The sequence below is a fragment of the Spea bombifrons genome, chromosome 8, assembly GCF_027358695.1.
Source record: "Spea bombifrons isolate aSpeBom1 chromosome 8, aSpeBom1.2.pri, whole genome shotgun sequence".
Classification (NCBI taxonomy): domain Eukaryota; kingdom Metazoa; phylum Chordata; class Amphibia; order Anura; family Pelobatidae; genus Spea; species Spea bombifrons.
In genome coordinates this window covers 3995694-4017586 of record NC_071094.1, presented here as the reverse complement: position 1 = coordinate 4017586, position 21893 = coordinate 3995694, and the positions used below count along the sequence as shown (strand labels likewise).

The 21893-nt window shown below is 41.0% G+C and overlaps 1 protein-coding gene and 1 long non-coding RNA gene across 5 annotated transcripts in view; both read right to left on the bottom strand.

Annotated features, from left to right (window-relative positions):
- The window catches only part of DAB2IP (DAB2 interacting protein), a 211840-nt gene that overhangs the window by 120280 nt on the left and 69667 nt on the right, over positions 1-21893 (bottom strand). For all 4 annotated transcript variants that reach the window (XM_053472613.1, XM_053472611.1, XM_053472610.1 and 1 more), the window contains one exon: positions 4404-4522. In XM_053472613.1, coding sequence (XP_053328588.1) covers positions 4404-4522 — 119 coding nt within the window. The remainder of the gene's footprint in view (positions 1-4403; positions 4523-21893) is intronic.
- LOC128502724 (uncharacterized) lies at positions 2906-3637 on the bottom strand. Its single transcript, XR_008355161.1, has 2 exons — positions 3425-3637; positions 2906-3392 (listed from the first exon to the last, which is right to left on the bottom strand). It is a non-coding gene; the product is annotated as an uncharacterized LOC128502724 (long non-coding RNA).

Genomic DNA, 21893 nt, shown 5'->3' with positions numbered 1-21893 from the left:
ATACTAGTACCTTATCCAGAATCAGAGTCAGGATCTGATGGGGAGATAAATTCCTGGAACGGCTTCCTGATGATCCAATGGTACCTACATGGCCTACTGAAGAAAGAGGACACGCTACGTGGTTATATCGAGATGTTCACATAGCAGCCTCCAATGCGGAGGGTGATAGAGGCTGAACATACAATGGGTTTCCGGCCGCAAGACCCATGTTCCATTGTTCCATGGTACCCAACATCCAGAATCTTCATTCTGGGAGAGAAGATGTGTTTGTGTGGCTTCTTGTAAACATGGACCCGGATTTCTGAGCATGCATCCTCATCGAGAAGAAATCTGCCCCAGAATTGCATGATATCCGTCGGAAAAAATGGAAATGGTAAGACTCAAGTCCTTGAACTCTAGAAGAGTTTGAGGTATGGAAGGCATTCCAAACCAACTTTGCTATACAGTAGAGCTGCACTGTCTCTTTAGTTGGAGTTGGCGTTGACATTGTCTAGGTAGACCATGTCAGGTTACGTCAACGCAGAACTGGCGCGGTCCTTCATTGACAATCATTCGGCTATGATTTGTTTCGCAATAATCTTCTTGGAAAGTATAATGTATCAACGCTGAATACAGCAAGGTAGCATTTAATAATGAAAGATCATTTGTTTTCATTATGATGCCGGCCAACAGAAAAAAAAACCCATTTTATTAATTCTGAACAAAGTGGCAGGTTAAATAACCCGATCGCAAGAATGAATGGTGTCCACGTATCTGGGGAAATTATTCTTGTTCAGGTTTCAATCAGACATCTGTCTGGTTAGAAGCTTTAGGGGGATTTGGTTAAATTCTTAGATGGCACAAGTTCCTTTTTGCGGCACGTGTCGGACACTCCAAAATTCCATGTAATATTCCAAATATCAGCAATCCGCAGATATAAAAAGTGGCGTTCCCATGAGGTCAATAGTTACCTGTACAGCTGGGCACAATATGTCTCCAATTTTCTTAAATTCACGGAGAAAGTGGTGTTTTTTCCGTGACCAAGTAGAAGACCAAGCACCAGATCCCGATGACGGCTATACGCTTTACTACCACTGTTAAATTATACCTTTAAATCAGCCAAAGGAAAACAACACACCAATTCCAGATGTGGGGCATCCGATCTACATCCTGCCCCCACCACCTCCCCCCCAAAACACAGTAAAGCAATTTCACCAGTTCAAAGCTTTTTGATGAAATTTAGGTTTTTGAGTGATCTTACCTAAAAACGTCTGGTTTTACCCAGCAATACAAAGAGGATTTATCCACACGGCCCTTTTTGTCTGGAAGGCCGGAGCAGATCAAATCTCCCAACAGCTGAATGTTATTTATTTTTCTTTTAGAGTCTCGAGGTGGAGTGGTCGGGGGGGGGGGTTAGCGTGTAACACTGTAGCCATTGAAGTTGGCTTTATATTTGTTTTATAAAGAACCGAACTGAATGGAACAAAAGAAATCTCTATAGGTGAAGTTCTTTGTTCATCTGCCGAGTCCTACATACCTCCCAACTGTCCCTGTTTCCCAGTGCGTTCTAGATACAATTAAGGTGGCCAACGTAGGGCGCCATTGACCATTTCTCGTATACATGAATTTATCTTTTAGGCTTAGGGGGGAAAAATTAAATTATACAACAAAACCTGTAGGAGAACAAACAGTTTTCTTCATGCCTTTTAGAAAACGTTTTGCTGAAGGTGATTATCTCCATGTGAAACCGCAACACTGCTATGTACGACGCGGTAATTAACCCGAATAACGCGGCCCTGGATGGGAACACGGGGGCCCCTACCGGCTCGCATCACAAGAACGGATCCTTAAAGACTAAACATACAAAGCATCTCTTCCTATGCAATATTTATGAGCCTTTCCAATAAACCGGCAGCAGGGCCTTCCAGCAATCCAATGTTCCCAGGCTCCGCATGAATATTAAATGTAAACATAATCAAACACAAAGAAGAAGTAGAGAGGGGTCTGTTATGTACGCGACTTCTTCTGAAAGCATTCAATTAGGCGGCCAACTGATTGGACGCCGACGTGCGAGTCGATTAAAGCGCCAGCTCTTTGGAACATTCGGCTCTTTTTTATTTATTATAACAACCTCCGCAGGTTGACGAGAGGCGCGCTAATGACAAACTCTTCAATTAGAGGGGGGGGAAAGAACAAGTAGTGAGATGAGAAAAGTTGACCTCTGCTGGTGAACTACAATATATGGCATCTAAAAAATAAAAGGGTAAAAGGTGAGGGACTGCTTATTGGATTGTGTGGCAAAAGGTGGCAAAACTAGCATATCTAATTATTTTCCTGCCCTGAGGTTCTTTCTCTCCCCCCCCTGGCTTCTAGAACGACTCAGACAATATGATAATATGGGAGATATGACTTGGGGGAGGATTATTCCTGCAGGACATGAAACAGGAAGTTGAGGCGACTGCTCCTATTGTATATAAGGTGGGCTTCTAATATATACATGTTGTGTATTTTAATCTGTGCCCACCGTTACGTAGGTTATTAAGAGTATAGAAGCAACAACCACCAGCGATTTAATAATAGGGCAGAAATACATTAATGGGTGATGGGGAGGAATCATGCAGATCCTGAGAACAGGAAGTTAAGGCGACTGCTCCTACATACGAGATCACTCAGTGTACTGAACTGAAAAAATTGAGATTTGGGTAAATCTCAGATTCCACTTAATATTTTTTTACATTTATGGGAAATCAGTTGCATTTCGAGATAACCAGGACTGTGCGGTGACCTGGGCCAAGCGTGCCCCAATCGCAGAGGATTACGAAATGTTCGATTAAAACATCGGCAATAAATAAGAGGTTTAACCCTATATAATCATCATCCGACCAAAAGAATAAATCAAATGTTAATATTAGAGATATTGCGTGAATTTATTTTTTTTAGATGTAACATAATCTGTAACGGTATCTCTAAAACTTTTACCAGCGGCGTTCAAGCACCGCGACAGGGCTTTAACCCCTTAATGACAAAGCAAAAATGCATTGTTTTCAATGGGTTTGGGGACCACCCATTGTCATTAAGGGGTTAAATCAGAACAAGGGTTTAGCAGACTAGGTGACATATAGAAACACCACGATCCTCGGTCCTTGTCAGAAAAGGAAGTGATCCAAATAATCCTTTTAGGGTAATCTCATATTTTTATGCAACAATTAAAATAAATATTTGTAATTATTACGACAATCCGAGAATGATGGGTAACGTAGTCCAATTATTCTGTGAATAATATCGTTCGGATATTGATGAATAAACACAGGGTTTCTCGTGTTTTGACCCACTCCTGTCTACACCCTTTCATTGCTGGAAGAAGTAGACAGTTAATGAAGTTTGAGCAATCCGTTGTCCCCTGGAGAGCAATTCTTGATGGACAAAGCGCGTCATTTAGGACCACAACGCCTACTATCCTATCCATATGGACTCTTGGCAAAGGGTGATGGGGTTTGTTACCAGCTAACAACTGACAGGTTATCTTCCGTTGCCCCAGTAATCTACACCATATGCACCTTGAAGACCACCGTAAACAACCGTCATTTTAATTTTAACCCATCAAGCGCCACAAATCAGTGTTGCAACTTTTATTTTAATCTTCTCCAAAACCCCTCGTGATTTTTCTCTTATTTCCACTAAACAAATCCTGACTTCAATAAAATAACCCCCCCCCACCCCGACTTCACTTACCCCAAACACACGCTTACCCCCAACACTCGCTCTTCCAAACTCCAGTACAAAATGCTGACGGCTCTGACTGCCTCCCCGAGTAACAATTCCCCCCCCCCCAAAAAAAAACACTGCTTGTTCTCCAAACTATACAAGCTTCTCAATTGTCGCAACAGAGAGAGACGCAACACCAGCCCAGCACGGGGTAACAGGAGGTCATAAACCGATCTATTACCCCCCCTGGGGAGTATGGTAGGGGGGATTCATGAATTTGGAATCTAAATTACAACTAATTGTTGGGATGCGATACATATGTTTATCACGCATGCATGTATGGAATGATACATAGTATATAAACGGGATGCCAGGAGGCTACAATCATCGATAGAAGATAGATAGATAGATAGATAGATAGATAGATAGATAGATAGATAGATAGATAGATAGATAGATAGATAGATAGAAGACAGAGATAGATAGAGATAGAAGACAGATAGATAGAATACAGAGATAGAAGATAGATAGAAGATAGATATAGAAGATAGATAGATAGATAGATAGATAGATAGAAGATAGATAGAGATAGAAGATAGATAGATAGATAGAAGACAGAGATAGAAGATAGATAGATAGAAGATAGATAGATAGATAGATAGAGAGATAGAGAGAGAGAGAGATAGTTTTTATTGCTTGAAGGACCCACATCTTCTTACCTTTCATTGTCCACGCTCCTGAAGCCAGGTATTATGTGCCGAAAACTGCTGTTCCTGTCTAGCTTAGGCTGGCTCTTTGTCCTTTTGATGGAGCCTTTGAGTCGGCGGCTGAGAAACCCCTGCGGGGTGAGACAAGAACACCAGCGTTAAACAAACCCGAGCCGTGTCCGTTTTCCGCGCGAGCGCCACGGTGCCGGAGCCGCCTCTCTCCCGTCACCTGCCTTCGCAGCCAAAGGGGAGGACGCCGCACATTGTTGTCAGCAGAGCTCTAAGGATTCCGTGCAACATCTGCTCCCCGAGCTCCGAGAGGCCAGCGAGCCTCTGTTACCATGGCAACCATCCGCTCGCATAAAAAATACCGTCTTTCAGACGAGCTCGGCGTGTTGCAACTCTCAGAGAGGTTGATAAAAACTCCGATTTTTCTTTTTTTTTGTTTAATTTTTCTTTCTTTTTTTTTGCTCATATATTGCAATGATACATTCGATACAATAAAATAAAAAAAAAGGGAACTTAAAAAAAAAAAACAACACTTGCCAGGGGAAGGAAACGCTTATCACATCTCCTATGTGCTAATATTGCATTTTCATAAGCGATTTTTCACCTTGCACTTTCTTGCTGCAAACTAAAAAATGTAATATTTATCCCATTAAATCTCATTTTGTGTCCCAATGTATAAAAAAAAACCCCTACATTTACATTATACAAAATATTCCAAATCTCTGTCCTTCTGTCATCATAAATATACATTGATTTAATGCAAAACCATACCGGTCTGTAAAAGGGGTTTTTTATTTCTTTTTTATTATTATTATTTTTTTTTTTATGTAGACAAAAATTAAACAAAATAAACTTTGAAGATCCGCAGAGAGGCACACATAATATAGTGATATACAGGTTCAACCGTATAGTATTTTAATTATTTATTTAGCAGAAAATACGTAAAAGTTATTGTTTCTGATATATACATGCTAACAGTCCCAAGTCTGCCAGGAGAGTCCCAACAACTGGGTTATGCCAGGGTTGTTGGCTGTGTAGGCTAGCATCCCGATTATCTGAATCAGGGAGAGCTGGGGCAAGACTTTTTTTGTGATTGTGGCCTGTCGGTTGCTATTTGTGTAACTGAGTGGGGCATTAAGAAGAATAACGGGCCGTTTCCTGCTGTTTCTATACACATTATCGGGGCTTTTAGGGCTGTAGAACCCTGCGATACCCTCATACCCAGCAAACATTCTGAGCTCCTAGAAAAGAGGGACATCAGGGGAGGAAAAAGGGGGATCAGGGGAGGGGAGAGGGACATCAGGGGAGGAAAGAGGGACATCAGGGAGGAAAGAAGGACATCAGGGGAGGAAAAAAGGGACATGAGGAGTTTGGGATCCATAGGGGGACTGCCCAAACTAAACAGGGACACTTTTGGGTATCTATCATAGTAAGACTGATATAATTATTATTTCTTTTTTTTCTAGTAATTAGTGGTTTCTTTCTAAATCGTGGTGATTTACTGTATAGGTTTCTGCTTCATCAGCATCCAATGTTCGACTTCCAATAAAGGGATAGACGATGGGGCAATTATCCAGCCCTATATTTGTAGCGTTAAGGACAGTACTTGAAAGGGGTTTTGGAGAAGGAGCCAACGCAGTCCATTACCAATAAACATTACTCACGGCCGTCAATAGGCCGCGGTGAGAAAGGTCTCATTAACAGGGACATTAATACAAACCGCCAGCTTGTGAGCGGATCTAACCTGGTTATCTTTTAATAACATGTAATAAGCGCTCTTATCCCACTTCTCAGCTGATATATAGAGGTTCACGGTTCCATTTTCAAAAATGTGACCCCCTATCCTAACAAATTAAGGGGCAGTATGCCCAAAATACATCACCGTCATTTAAATTAGCATAATTCGCTATTGTATTTCATCTGAACAATTGGAGTTTTCTGTTTTTTGTTTAAAAAATAAATAAATAAATAAAATAAACAAAAAGGTCAATACGGAGGCCTCGATTTGTCTTTCTGCAATGGAAAATGTTGTCGCTATTTCAAGTGAAGCATAAATCACCCGGATTTCTTTTATTACTATTATTCATTGGAAGTGTTCATTTTACTCTTTTTAAGTGGCTTTTGTTATTCTAAAAACACAAGTATTGCTTGAAAAATAATGAATCCCCCCTAATCATTTAAAAGTGATTATTATTTCCATGTTTATGTGATAGCTTTATATATTCAAGAAACAGGATCCGTAGAATTTTAACCATTTTTTTTTAACAGAACAAGCCCCACCCCCAAGCATATTATGCCCATATATGGCCACATCCTGCCCATTTTCTACCTATCTATAGCCATCGCAGGTCATTTGGCCGGCTTGCACCTTCGACAGTCAAATTATAAAGCTGGACTCACGTACGAGATACCAAAATTCCCCTTGGAGTACCTAAACACGAAAGGGAAGATGATGTTTTAACCAACACTGTTATGGCTTTGATACGGGCTGGCTCGCCAATTTTGAAAAAAAAATAATAATAATAATAGCATTTTGGTAATAAATTAACTTAGCCGTAGCTGGCAGACTCCCACAACGAGGTCCTGGACGGTGTTTTTAAATTCTAGATTACTTTATATTCCGTAGAGTATACTTAAATTGGTTTAACCCCTTAATGACAAAGCCTGTACATGTACGGGCTCAAAATGCATTGTTTTCAATGGGTTTAGGGACCGCCCATTGTCCTTAAGGGGTTAATAAACTAAAGTATTTATAAAAATAATTGGAAAAGTTGGAAGACATTCCAAGCGATTGTGTACACCGATTCTAAACGTGTTGAGAAGACTTAATGTCCCGTTTACAAATAAAAGCGTATTTGTTTTTTTTTTTGTAAATGTCAAGCTTAATTATGCATCCCACCTGATACCGTTAACATTCAACAAATTTTGTTTAAGTTTATGCATAATTAAAATGGCCGCCCCGAAGATGTATTTATTGCAGGTAATTTAGTTATCAACACGAAGAAACACAAAATTTGTACAGAATATGCCAGACATAACTGCTGGCCGTATTTCTCGGTCTGCTAGCAAACCATTAATATTTTCTTTTTTCTTATTGCCTAATGTCCAACGTAACGAGAACATTAAAATTCATCTCTCTTTAAGTATCTACCGCTATAAAGCATAATGTTTATCTAATGCGTTCCATTTCAGGCACCAAAGAGCCAGCGAGTCCAAAATAAATATTTGGCAATAAATATAATAATAATAATAATAAAAAAATAAAGATAACAACAATATTCATAAATAAAAGTAAAAAAAAAAAAAAAAAAAATGGCACAAATACCGCCATTATACTAAACAGTAAATTTTTTACCAAAAGCCCATTTTATTCATTACAAATAAATTGTGATTTCTCTATTTGTCTATATTTTCATGCCGTACAGGTAGTCAACACAAAAGGCTAGGCTCAAAAATAAATAGTATAAAGTTTAACCAAGAGGCCGAGGATTGTTCTAGAATGAAATCATTCGTGTCTCATTGTTCTGATTTTATTTATTTAAATGATTGGGAACGACCTATATGAGTTGACATTTGTTTGTCGATACGTGTTGGAGTTTGTTGGTTTCAAAGGTCACCTTGTGGAAGCTGAGGTCAGCGGCATCCTGTGGCAGAGCCAGCATCATCTCATCGATTATCTCGTAGAATTCCTCAGCCAATCAAGAACAATCAGCGACTTAAGGGAGAGATAACCCAATGGAGAGAAATAATCACGTAGATGCCGAGAGGACTGCTCCCATGTTATATGGATAATCAGTGAGCGCCCCCTGAGACTCTTGAAATATTAACCCTTTAATAGCCTGTCATGACTCGCTGAACATGTTAACCAAATACTCATGAAAAACTTGACTTCTCATTATATTTTATTGAGTCACCTGCATTCAAGAAGGGATATCAACATAACATGCAGGTAGCAAAAGCACCAACTGGGAGTCTTTATATGCGATCCCAGCGGGTAGAATAGGAAGGAGTCGGCTCCAGACTGTGTGACCCCGAGAATCTGCCCCTTCACCCTGAGAATGGGGCAAAAACCTTGAGACTCCGGGGCAAACCCTGACAGTACGACATGGACCTTGTAAAAAGTGACAAGGATTAAACGGAACGAAGAAACTACACAGCATAGAAATTTGCCCAAACCCATGGCTTAAAACCACCGGTTTGTCACCAAATAGCCCAGAACAACAGACAAAAGAATAAAAAGTGTACAAAAAAAATTAAAAGATATTGAGCGGCTGAAACGGTTGCTTTGGGAGATCGGATCGGCTTAACCGAGATGTGTAAGGCAATTGTCTTAAATCAAACCAAATTTGGTTGTGACTCAGAAATCAATAGCATTGAGCGGTCATTCTTTCTTATAAATCAGAGCTGTCTCCCAGCTTCTAATGTTTGTTTCGTTCCCGTCCCCAGCAGACAAGTGTCCACTTGACGGCAGACACTCGGGAAGACGTTACTGGGGTTTTTTTTCTCCACTCAAATCCTTAGTCGAGAGCGGATTAAGAAGGCGCGCTGTTGTAAAAGAAACGGGGTTTTGTAGCCGTAATCCGCTATTTTTTTTTACATAAATTCTTAGTACTTTTGGCACAAATAACAAAACAAACTGTTTCATTGTGTTTCTTTAATAACGTAAGTGTTGAAAAAAGAGGACCAGGATATATGTGTGTAAACATACCTCTCAACATTTCAAACTGCCCAAAAGGGGCATGTCTGGGGATAAGACTTTTTTATGTAGCTTAGTGGCCTGTTGGCAGCTATTGGTGTAACTGAGTGGGGCATTTAGAAGAAGAATAATGGGGTTTATTTACCCTGTTTAATTTATAAAGTAATTTCCTGCTGTTTCTATACACATTATCAGGGCTTTTAGGGGTGTAGAACCCTCATACCCAGCAAACATTCTGAGCTCTTAGAAAAGAGGGGCATCAGGGGGGGGAGAGGGGCATCAGGGAGGAAAGAGGGGCATTAGGGAATTGGGGCCCAAAGAGGGACTGGTCAAACTAATCTGAATTTCATTTTTATGCTGTCTAAGCTGTGGCGTATTGGCCTAGAGCACTACCATAGACCTGACCCACTATAAATGGGCCAGTTGGGTAGATTAGAAACTGGCCCACTGACCAGCTGAGCAGTGGAGGGTCAGATATCCCAAGAAGGCAATCTGCCCCCCCTTGGTTTTGTGGCAGGGGGGTTACCGTACCGTGGACCTGCCATCTTAGGTCTAGTTGGCCCAGGCCAGAATACATCGCCTTTAGACTAGGACTTTAGTAACAACGGGCTACTGGCTGGCCGATGTCAGCCATTTTGGTTGTGGCACTGGCCCCTTTTATGTTGAATTCCTTAAAGTCACACCGAGCCGCGCGGTTCTGCATGTAAAACATTTCCGATGTAACGGGAAATCAGTTATAAATTGCACTCATGTTGGGTAGTTATGAATAATTGAAAAGATACTTGTCATCTACAAGCAGTAAACACACGCAGAGCTTCCTTTTTTTTCCCCGCTTCCAATTCGGTAAGAGAATGATTTTGACAAAATATTTTCCTGACTGAGGATACATTGAGATCTCAGCCCATTATTTATACATCCCGTGCCCTCCGATATCACATTTACATCTCTGAGAAACCTATTTCAATCATCAAAATAATCAATTATGGATTGTAATTAACTGGAAAGGTTAAAGGTCTTTTAATAGTAAATCAATGTTGTGTATTCTGCAGAATATTATAATATTCATAGGTACACAGAATCTGCCGGCAGATCGGCCCCCATTCGGCCCCCGTCTAGTCGCCCGTTTCTCCTGCTGTAAAGACTCAAACCTTAATCAGTCGTTGGTCTCGTCTTAGATTCAGGAGCCGTATGTCTATCCCATGCATGTTTAATACCCTCATTGTATTACCCTCTACCACCTCTGCTGGGAGGCTGTTCCATTGATCTACCACACTCTCAGTGAAGTAAGAGTCATTAATTCCGAAGTTACATGGACTCAGAGTTGATTATTGGCATGCCTTAGTCTCTAAAGTCTATCTTATCCTCACGACCTTGATCAAGCCTTAGGGGCAAAAGGGTGGCCCTGCACAAGGTCCCTGTTGGGTTATATCCTGTGGCAGGGCTTCTGCTCCTCCAGTGGACGGACTTGGGCCTGATGACAATTGGACTAGCCTTTTATTTCATATGTAATTGAAACGAGATGACCAGAATAGTTGGTTCTAAATGTAATACACGAACAGGGACATCCCACCGGTTTCCATGGTAATTGGTGCACGGTTAGAACTTTGCCCCAGAATGGCTTCTATAAACACAAACTAATGGTTCAGAGTGTAAATATTTGGGTCCTAGAATTCCAAGCAGTAGATACCGGGACAATGTAGCGTATCCTAGCACCCTGGAGGAACGTCGGAGGAATGTTGGAATCAGAAGAGACCTTATTTTATACATCCGTGTAACAAAAACAGAGAAAAAAATAAACTTTTCTTGCAGCGGGATTATATTACCTTATTTTGGAACAAAGTAAGCTCTAAGTGACCCGTATGAATTTAATTTCTTTTTTAAATGTAATATTTCTATGATTTCATGTGGTACAAAGTTGAGAAATGGTCCAACCGACTCAAAACCTCGACTGTTATATCAACATTGTCTAAAAAAACACACAAATATGGTTCATGAACCTAATACTGTCCCTTTAAATTGGGGCATAACTAGAAACCACAAGTCCTGGTGCAATTCTCCAAACCACAGTGCCAACTTTGTCCTCCAATAGTTTTTCAGTGCCAACTTTGTCCCCAAATAGCTTCTCTGTGCCGTTTTAGCCCCCAAACAGATTGTCTGTGCCATCTTTGCCCCCAAACAGCTTGCCTGTGCCGTCCTAGCCCCCCAAACATCTTGCCCATGTCTCTCTCTCTCTCTCTCAGCTTTCAAGAAATGGTTGTGAGTGGCGGACCCCTGCGACCGTGACTGTTACACCTCTGCTCTAAAGAGATAGCTTTAAAGGGTAACTATTTTTATTTCTACACTTTTTCTACATGTTAGTATAGAACATGGATATACAATCGCTTTCCGTGTGTGGGAAAGACTATAGCGGAAATCCGCCTGAGAAACAGAACGATAAAACAGAGCCTGTGCCTTAGGGTTCTCGAGCTAAAAATCCGACTTGGGACTAGCGTGTCATACCCCAAAAAGCCACATAAGTCAATTCATCTGCCATTCATCTCAGAGGATAAAAAAAATGTCCCCCATGAATCCAGACCTTTTTGATAACACAGAAAAATAGAATTTGACGGCAAATGAGAGCCATTCGGCCCATCGCGTCTACCGACGCTGCAGGGTGGCCGTTCCACTTAAATGCTTATCAATTCTCATTAATATATACATTGTTACCGTGTACATTTATTTGAAAGATAACACCGAGATTCTTCATCGGCAATGCTAATAAACTCCGTTCCTCCATAGGCTTTCACTAGTCAGAGAGTCAGACTAAGTGATTAAGACTGAGCCATTCTATTGTTTCCCCACAGGCAGTATGATAAGGAGTCGGGGTGTTTGTCTAGTAGATTGAGGCTCAGATACCAGGGCAAAAAAAACTTTAAACGGTATAGAAAAATTAATATTTTTGAAAACTGATATTAGTTAATTAAAATCTACATTTTGATAAAATGTAAATATATAAAAAGTGAAATATTTTATTTTCCATTTTTTTTTTAAAAAAAATACTGTATTCACAGTTAAATATAAATATAATTATATACAAATTTAAAATGAAAATGTTTAAAAAATGATAATGAATCTTTAAAGTTGTATTTTATTAATTAGATATTATACTTCATTATGCACCAAACAGCGTTTGAGAAGCCATATCACATATTGTTTTTAGTTTATAATTATTTTTTTAGCTATGACATGTAATAATGAAAATTATATTTAAAGGAAGAAATAAAATCTTTACAGTTGGCGGAGCCGCATCTCCGAGGCTTTTGTCAGAGAGGAAAATAAATCCTTTTTTTTTATATGGCAAAATAATTTGTTAGTTGATCTTAGAGTTCTGAGCCAGGAACTTGCGTTATCTCAAAACTGATAAAAGGAGCAGCATTTTGCAAGGCCGAGGCGTCCGCGTTATTAGCGCTGTGTGCGGATAAGCAATGAAGTCATACAGAGAAACATAGGACCTGCCGGCAGATCGGCCCCCATTCGGCCCCCGTCTAGTCTGCCCGTTTCTCCTGCTGTAAAGACTCAAACCTTAATCAGTCGTTGGTCTCGTCTTAGATTCAGGAGGCGTGTGTCTGTCCCGGGCAAAATTCTATTTTAAGCAAAAACAAACGTTCCTTTTTTTTGTTTATTTTATTTTCGCAAAATTTGGAAAACAAAAAGCATTTGAGGGGAATTTTTGATCAAATGTAGCAAAACTATGACAAGTAATACATTTTGTATCTCTTCTCTTCCCCCCAATCTTACAAAGGCTGCCTGGGCCAATCGACAGCAATCAGCAACTTAGCAACAAGGGAGGGATAACTCATTGGGGAGGAATAATTCCGAGAACACGAAGTTAAGATGACTGCTCCTGTGCTGAGTACATCGTGCATGTTTCTAATATATGTATTGGTTCTTATGTTAAAACATGGTTTTATTTGGTGTATAAAACTATAAAATGCAGGATTTGGGATGTAAAAACAGATGGGGGAGGGTGGCCATTTCATTTCCTTCTTTGAGTTAAAGGCTCGAATGGTTTGTAGTCTACAAATGAAAGGTATTCGATGATGTCACATGCCACACTAAAGAAATGCAGTATCTGACAAGGTGAAAGCGTTGCCTAGCAACACTGCTCTTTATAAAAGCCTTGAATCCTAAGAGATTAGGTCTTAAGGGGACTTTGTCATCTAAACGGTGCGCATAACATATGAACGTTACCTAATTAGGTCCTCCTAATTTCATATATATATTGACAAAGAGGGACTTCTGTACTGGAGCCGAGAACATTTGGCACGTCAGATAATAATCACGTCTGATTATTGCCTCTGGGGTAACTCTTCTTCCATCACTTTCATATATTTCGGGGGCTAGTTTGCCCCATAAACAGCCAACCCCCCCATCCCCACCCCGATATGGCTCGGCTCCCTCCCGACTCCCATGAGGCTCAATTTTTAACTAGATTTATAGTAGGGATCTCAACTGGATCCCCTCTACCATTTGTGAGCTACTGGTTGGGCACTCGGTCTCTGAGACATGCAATGACATCATTAGCCAGCTTCTGCGGCCCAACAGCTGTCAATCGGAGGGCCACGTAAAACTTTGCATAAAAATAACATTTTATCTTTAAAAATAAGTTCCAAAATCATAGCATAGATTTAACGGGGTTAGGAGATACATCAAAACTTTGCCACCGCTAACCAAAAATCTATTTTTTTTATATATAAAATGCGGCTAATTAAATAAAAATAGGCGCTGCTTTGCCGTCAATAACTTCCCGCAGGACTGAAGAGCTCTCTCTGTCTGTAAGTTGAGAAATCCGTTCTCCTAGCGTTACCAGTAAATCCCAGCCTCCCGCTCGATCCCAGATAAAATGAGAGAAGCCGTGTGATTGTTACTTGTCTGAATGCAGACTCTTGGCACCTATCAAGTCTTCTTCTCTTAGCCGAAGGAAACGACTTGCTGTATAAGCCAAGGAGAAAAATAATATAATGTGCTGCCTTCACCTGGCTGTCATATAACGGGTGATCTGACATTATTTTTGCTACGGTTTGTAAGGAGATCGTGTAACATATAGTTCTCGTAACGTATAGTTCTCCACCATTTTTTTAAGGAAATATGTAGACGTACTTATGGGACTTTTAGCAATCACTTGGTGATTATTTACTATCATCTCTTAAGGATGGTTGCCTAGGCAGTCAAAGGAGATGAGAAATCACCCGTTGAGTTTTTTTGGGGAGGAATCCAGGGTATCTTTCGAGATCTTCTTACGAAAAACCCATCTGGGATCCGCCAAGGAATCCCAACCGGTGCTCAACCAAACAAAGTGGAACCTGCTTGAGTTCAAAGAACGTTTGACAGACCAATGGTCGTTAAACATCATTGACTCCAGGGCTGAAGGTCCAAGGGGCATTAGCAGGGGTAGTTCGCCAGTATATTGCTTGGTGGGCCGGTTGGGGAGATCGGAGATCTTTTTTGTAACCAGTCTTTTTACACGACAGAGCTGTCTTCCAGCCACGGGATCATCCGTGCCATTATCTCCAGTCCATGCTAGACGTAGGTCATGGTGGTGGAGGAGCTACCCTGGGTTGGACCTGGGGCAGTGACCCCATCACTGATTATGCCCCTAAGTAGATACAAAGTATCTTAGTAAAATACTACATTCAGTGTTTTTCTTTAATAAACCAGCTTTTAATCCGGTGGGAAAGATCCATCTTTGGGTATAGAGGGCACGGAGCCGCTGGCTGCACCTAGCTTTGGCCCCTTGGCTCCCGATTATTTTCAGTCCCTCTGTAATAATTTTATTTGCATTAATCAATCACATGATCTTTTCAGATAACATGAATGTGTTTATTAAGATCATTTAGAATCCCAGCTTCTGGTCCCGAAGATCCTATACTGATATCTACATGGTGTGTTGGCCAAGATGATGCGTCTACTTCTGCAGGTAACACGATAAATAGTTATGATTATTATTTGTTGATTTATATGGCACCATCATATTCCGCAGCGCTGTCCAAATGAAAATAAGATAAAAAAATATGGATGGATTTGAGGGCATTAAAGCTGATCCTGACTTATTATAGAGCACAGATAAAGAGAATATAAAAGCTCTGATGAATGGTACTCGGGAAGGCAGCGAATCCGTTATGGGGATGATTCCTAGTAATCTAACCATTTTATTTACAAAAATAGACAGGTTTACATGCAGGAATACAGCCTGTCAGTTTTAGATGCAATCGTAAAAAGCATATATTAGAGCAAAAAAAAAAGATTGTCCTACGATGTAATATTTTAAAGACACTGCGGTATAATCCAGGATAACCGCAGAACGCATCGCATCCCTGCTTACAGGATTTGAAATTAAGGGGTTTATTGGTTTGACCATGGCTTTTTTTCAGAAGGGCATGGTTCATGCACATACTGGCATATAGTCTTGGGGGGGGTCAAGCCAAAACCGGGCCCCTAGAACTAAAGGGGAACCCACGCCGGACTTGTATTTATTAACATACCTGGGGGAACTCTCAGGGTTTCACCCCCAAATCTCAGAGATTTTGCCCCAATCTCGGTGTAAAGGGGCAGATTCTCAGGGTGCCACAATCTGGAGCTGATTCCTTTATATTCTACACTACATCGATGAATTTATGGTTGATATCCCTGCTTGAACACAGGTGCCTTAATTAAGTGTATCTTTAAATAAAGATTTTCGCACGAGGACCAGTATCAGAGCCGTTTAGGTCACTACATAGAGTCTTCACACTGGGCTATTAACCCCTTAAGGACAATGGGCGGTCCCTAAACCCATTGAAAACAATGCATTTTGAGCCCGTACATGTACGGGGTTTGTCATTAAGGGGTTAAAGGGTTAATATTTCAGGGTCAGTTCATTTAGAAAGTAGCCAGGTAAGCTTATCATTCCTTCTTTTGTTCCTGGCGCAGTTTATTCAAAACTTTCTTGAAATTAAATTTCTTGAAAATTTTCCTCCAATTAAATTTCTTGAAAAATGTCCTCAAATTTAATTTTTTAAAAACTTTCTTCAAATCAAAATAACACACTACTTTTTTTTTCTCTCTCTCCCTTGTTACACGGATAATCCTGTTGTCGAAGCTCTTCTATCGGAAGGATATTATGCAGGAAGGTGTAGGAACTGTGATTGTATCACCACGGATGAGCGGCTGGCACAAACACGGCGCGGCAAACACGCTGGCGGAATGACGCGACCTCGGAAAAGATTATTATTTACTTTAAAGAGACGATAAACCACGGAGAGTTGGCAAGGATGTGAATAGGTTCCACGTCTTGGGAAAATGATATGTGATTATACATCCCACCGGCATAGTCCTCCAAGTCAAACTTCACACCGGAATCCGACTAACGGCTAGTAGGAGAAGTGAGTTGGAAAGATGCCCTCTTGTCAAGTTTGCCTGCTTTTGGGACTGATTCTAGATATTGGACTTGTTCCCTGTGTATAAAACAGCACGTCCTGCTTCGGCTAACAATTACCGGTAATTATCTTCCACTTAGTGATTTTAGTTTAAGCAAAGTAAAAAAAAAAAAAAGAAGAAGAAAGAAAGAAAGAGTATCTGGACCAAGGCAGGATGCACAAGGGAAATTGAGAATAAAGAGATAATGATTCGCCTCCGGTACGGCTCAGTAATTTTTCAGCGTGATATATTTTAAATTACATGTTTATACTTCTCGGTCTCCAAAACCTGTGAGGCAAGACTTAAGACATGTCGTTAGACAATCGTACGGAATAATGCCAGAGAGCGTGTCTCATCTCTCCGAAAACGTGTGGAAAGATTTTGGATTAAGAGAAAAGACAAAAACGAGTGGAGAAGGCCATATGGGTGCCGGTCCCGGTTCTGCCACAAGAAGGAGGAAAATATTTTGCTCTAACAAGGATTTAGAGGGCAAAGCTGGACTACCGGGCACCACACGGCATGAACAGCAGGAAGCTGGAGACCTCCGCAGGAACCAATAAAGAAACGCGTTTCGCACTAAACTCAGCACTAAGTGTACCCATTAGGCACCCTAGGTGACAGTGTAGGCGCCATTGACACAAGGTGGCCATGAGGGTTCTTGCGACTGCCCATGTCCCACAGGCGGTCAGTTAGGAGGACCAGAAGAACTAGACTGAGCCATGGTCTTCAAAGGAACATGCGGTCTGTGTCTTCACATCCAGATTCTATAACCTCCAAAATGGAAATGTAGACGTACAATGTCATATCCTGGTATTTAACATCAAGCAGTGCGCACAGAGACATTACATAGTGAGGAAAGGCTTCTGGGCTATAGGAGAAGGCATAGACTTCCAACAATGAGCCGCCTAGAAAGATGGGCAACAAGAAGTGGGTTAACCAGTCATGTATTCTGGTTGGCCTAGGTCTAGGGGCAGCAGGTCAAGGAGGTGACATATCAAGGAACCTGTTTGTCCTCTTGGTGGCTACTGCTCTATTGGCTGGTTGGAAAGAGATCACAGATCTCTCCAACCGGGCCATTCACGCTATGGAGGAACATGCAGAGTTAGCACAGCCTCCATAGTTCAGTTCCTCCCAATGCTGCACGTCCACAAAACACCGGGTCGCAAGAACTCTCCCCACCCACTTGCCCTCCAAAAACTTGGCGGGACCGCTCACTGACATTAGCGGACCGCCCCCTGAGATCAGCAGACTGACCCGTCAGTGGGACCGCTGACCCGCATCTTGAAAAGGGAGTGCTTTGGGTAGCCGGAGCCTGGAGGGTGGTGCCATGGCAGTGGCTGGTGGCACAGCCCTGGGTGCATTGAAGATAAATATGCCACAGAGGGTAAGAATTGTTGAATTCAGGGTTGAGCTGTATGTATGGGGGGATGGGTTTGTTGAAGGTACCGCGGTTCCGTAATATAGTTTGACCGCTTGTCTTGTTGTAATGAGGGAGAAAAAGGCTACTTTGCAATACCTGCACGCAATAATATTCAAGCAACCCCTCAGGGGGTCCTAACTATTCTGAATCACACAAAATAACATTTTCCGGAACTAAACATTTTTTTTTTTTTAAATCCTTTTTAAAAATATTACATTGAAACTCCTCCCGCCCCCAAAAAACCTGTGCCAAATAGACCAAAGATGACCAAGCCAGCCGCAGAAATGCGTCGAGGTGTCCATCCCGCTATAAATCCGGTAACTTTCCGACTAGTCATCGTTATTTTACGTGACGGCAGAGGGCCATAGATTTCATTTGGAAGTATGATTTGTTTAAAGTGCTGCTCGGCAGAGAAAAAAAAGCACTTTTTAGATTAAAAGGGATAATCCCCAGACAGAAGAAAATTATTCAGTCTCGTATAAATCTGACACTTTGGAATATTTTTTTTTTTTCTCCTACGGCACAATAATGACTCGGCCTCTTGGTATCCCCTGTAAATTAAATCTGCCCCGCTTGACGACTACAAGAGCAATTTCACCGAGGATCCGACAAACAATTTATAGCGTCGTGAGGGAAAGTATATGCGGGATCCGGGTGTTACCGCTGAACCGTGAACACCGACCAAGTCTTGCTTTTTACGAAGACGAACGGGTTCTATTATGGATGTATTTTACGAAACGGCCTCAAAGTCAAACACGACACGTCGAGTACCAGAAGCTCCCGCTCCCTGCCGAGAATTCATTTCGAGGGGGTTTATTATTAGGAGACTAATCTTGATCATTTCCGAGGCGCATTTGCTTAAATACATTTTCAAATGTGCGTTGTAGCGGCTTTCTGTCCGCTCGCAAAGCCGGGTTCTTTAAGGTAAAACGACCAAATAGTTTCAATTTGGGCTGTTTATTCCACCCCCCGAAAAAACCTATTCCATGACGTAAGAATAGCTATAATATAGAATATCAAAATGAATGACTACAAAAGTTTTGTGCTGTTTTTATATATTGTTTTATTTGATCCTTCTTTAACTAGCTTACCTTAGGCAGAAGCTGCAGCTCCAGAGCTAAAGCACCATGCTTTTTCAACGGTCCAACAATTCTCCTCCCTGATTCGCTGTTCGAAGCAGCCAATTAGTGGCAAGAAAGTCATTGCAACAGAAGGGCTTTCTTTGCTTACACACAAGGGGTCTCACTAGATCCCCCCCCAGGCCACATTCTCCGAGCCGGAAGATGTCCCCTGCATGAAAAATAGGGGTTTTGGGCAAATTCATATGGGGCGATTATGCCCGAAGCTTCCCATGCATTTACAAGGGGAAAACCTTAAAGGAAATCGCAGCTATTATATCTATTAACCCCTCAAGGACAATGGGCGGTCCCTAAACCCATTGAAAACAATGCATTTTGAGCCCATACATGTACGGGCTTTGTCATTAAGGGGTTAAAGTGAATATGATGCCTGGAGTGTCCCTTTAACGAGGATACATTCTCCGCAGCCACTCACTTTCGGAACATTAATTTATTTTCAAGCCTAACAAGCTGAAATTGACTGTTATCGACGGAGCTTTGCGCATTGGTATCTGCTTATACGGACTAAAAGGTTCTGATTGACAATTAACCCCTTAATGACAAAGCCCTTACATGTACGGGCTCAAAATGCATTGTTTTCAATGGGTTTAGGGACCGCCCATTGTCCTTAAGGGGTTAAACTTTGTGATATTTTTAAATCTTCACTGAACTGTCCAAAGAAAAAACCCCGAAATCTGATGTTTGAACAACAAGCCGTGCTTGTCGGTACACGCAAAATGGTTAAATTGAATTTCTGCATGGTCCGAAATCATTTCTCACCCGCTGCACCTTAATTTGGGTTTCGCGTTTTTGCACGGTCGGAAGAATTTCTGGAAACCAAATGAACCCGTAACAAGCAGAAATGATGGAATCTAAAATTAACAGTATGCTGCGGGGACAATTACTTTTGTTACGTTGTGAAATTGTATAGAGCAATCAGCGCGGGGAAATTTTGCTTGTGTTTTCAGAAAAAAAAAAAAGGCCGACAACATCAGAAAATTCTCATGGAATGACGGAGGAGGCAAAGCTTTCAAATTAAATTATTTTTTTCAAGAGGGTAAATAAATACCGGGGGCCAGAAATTGCAAATAACAACTATTTAACCTAACATACGTACCAGGTGTTTCCTAATGCGCTGAAAAAATTTCTTTAAGAGATTTGAAATGATTTGAGAATAAACAGCCAATCAGGAATTGGGGCCCAGTGCATTCTGAGAAAAAAACAGAGGTCATGTTTAAAAGTCTTACTTAAAATGTTCATTTAAGGTATAGCAGCACGAGACGGCTCTGGCACTTTAAGGCCAGTGGCCACCGGATGTTTTTATCCTCGCATAGCATGTGAGCGGGTATATCTAGCTGCTTGTTGTAGTATTGGGGGGGTATGAGGTGCTGGTGGCCAGCGGCCCACCCGGCATATGCACAGGGTGCCAGATGGCCAGTCCAGGCTTGAGCTTGCCCCCCTGTGATGGGTGTCTTTTAATATTAACCCCTTAAGGACAATGGGCGGTCCCTAAACCCATTGAAAACCCGTACCCATTGAGCCCGTACATGTACGGACTTTGTCATTAAGGGGTTAATTTTTCAGATGTACGCATATCACGGGTGGCTACGTTTCTTTTTCAATTTTAAAAAATTTGGACACTTTAATCAAGGTGAAATCCCCCCAAATTTTGTCAAGCGTCCGAACATCACCAGGAAACCACCTTTCAATCAAAAATGATTGAATAGAGAATGACTTCTCCTCCTGGCCATTAATGAATCCGCCCGGCCTTTCTAATAACCGCGGCCGAAAATTCAAAAGAACCTTGAGTTTTATGGGTTATATTAAAAAAAAATAATAATAAAGGCCAGACTCGACGGTGCGCTACAAGCCTTGCCCGTGATAAATGTCCGAGGCTTAAAGACTACGCTGATGAGATAAACCCGTCGCTCTCGCGGCTGCCTGGAAAGCATGGTTCAGAAATGAATTGTTGGCCTATCATTTTCTAAACTTTGAAAAGGCAAATCCAGAGTTCTAAAAGACGTGTCAGTCACCATGTTCAAAATGGCCGTTATTTGGAATGGGAAAGAATGGGGCACTTTGGTTTTAGGGGGTGTAGTTAGAGGCATAGCTTGGGGAGCTTTTTATTTGATTTTGTGGCCTGTTGGTAGCTATTTGCATAACCAAGTGGGGCGTTTACAAAAAGAATAATGGGGTTTATTCATATATATATTTTATATATATATATATACATATACAACAGTATAATGTTAATGATGTGTGTCCAGAGGGCTGATATTTAAATTAAAAGATATTTATATAGAAGAAAAACTATTTTGGTTCAATTTTCACCACAAGAAAAAAAAGAAATAACTTTCAAATTTCAAAGTTAAGCATAATTTTGCTTGCCAGTATTAAAAAAAACATCTTTGCGCAGAAACAGGTTTGCGTTCGACCGACGCATCGCCTCCCGAAAATCACCATTGCTCCCTTTAGTATCTCGTTTTGCTGAATATTCAGTTATTCCCATATATTTGTAATTTAGATTTTTTTTTGTGTGTGTTGTTCTGTTTTTAGACATTTGCCTCGGTTCTAACGGCGAAGAGGAAAACACCATAAAAAAATAATTACGATGATTGTTACATTGACTACACATCTCTGTATAAAAAGCTAATTTTCCTAGTCCCTTGTCTAATATACTGCAGAGTGTGCAAAATCATGCTTATTTATTTCAGCGAGATGTTACGCGCTTCTAACGAGCGCAGGCCGGAGGAGCTCTATGTTTATCAATTTATTTCTCTTCTAGTAAATGTGAAATTTTCCAACAAAAAAAGGCTGTTGTGAAA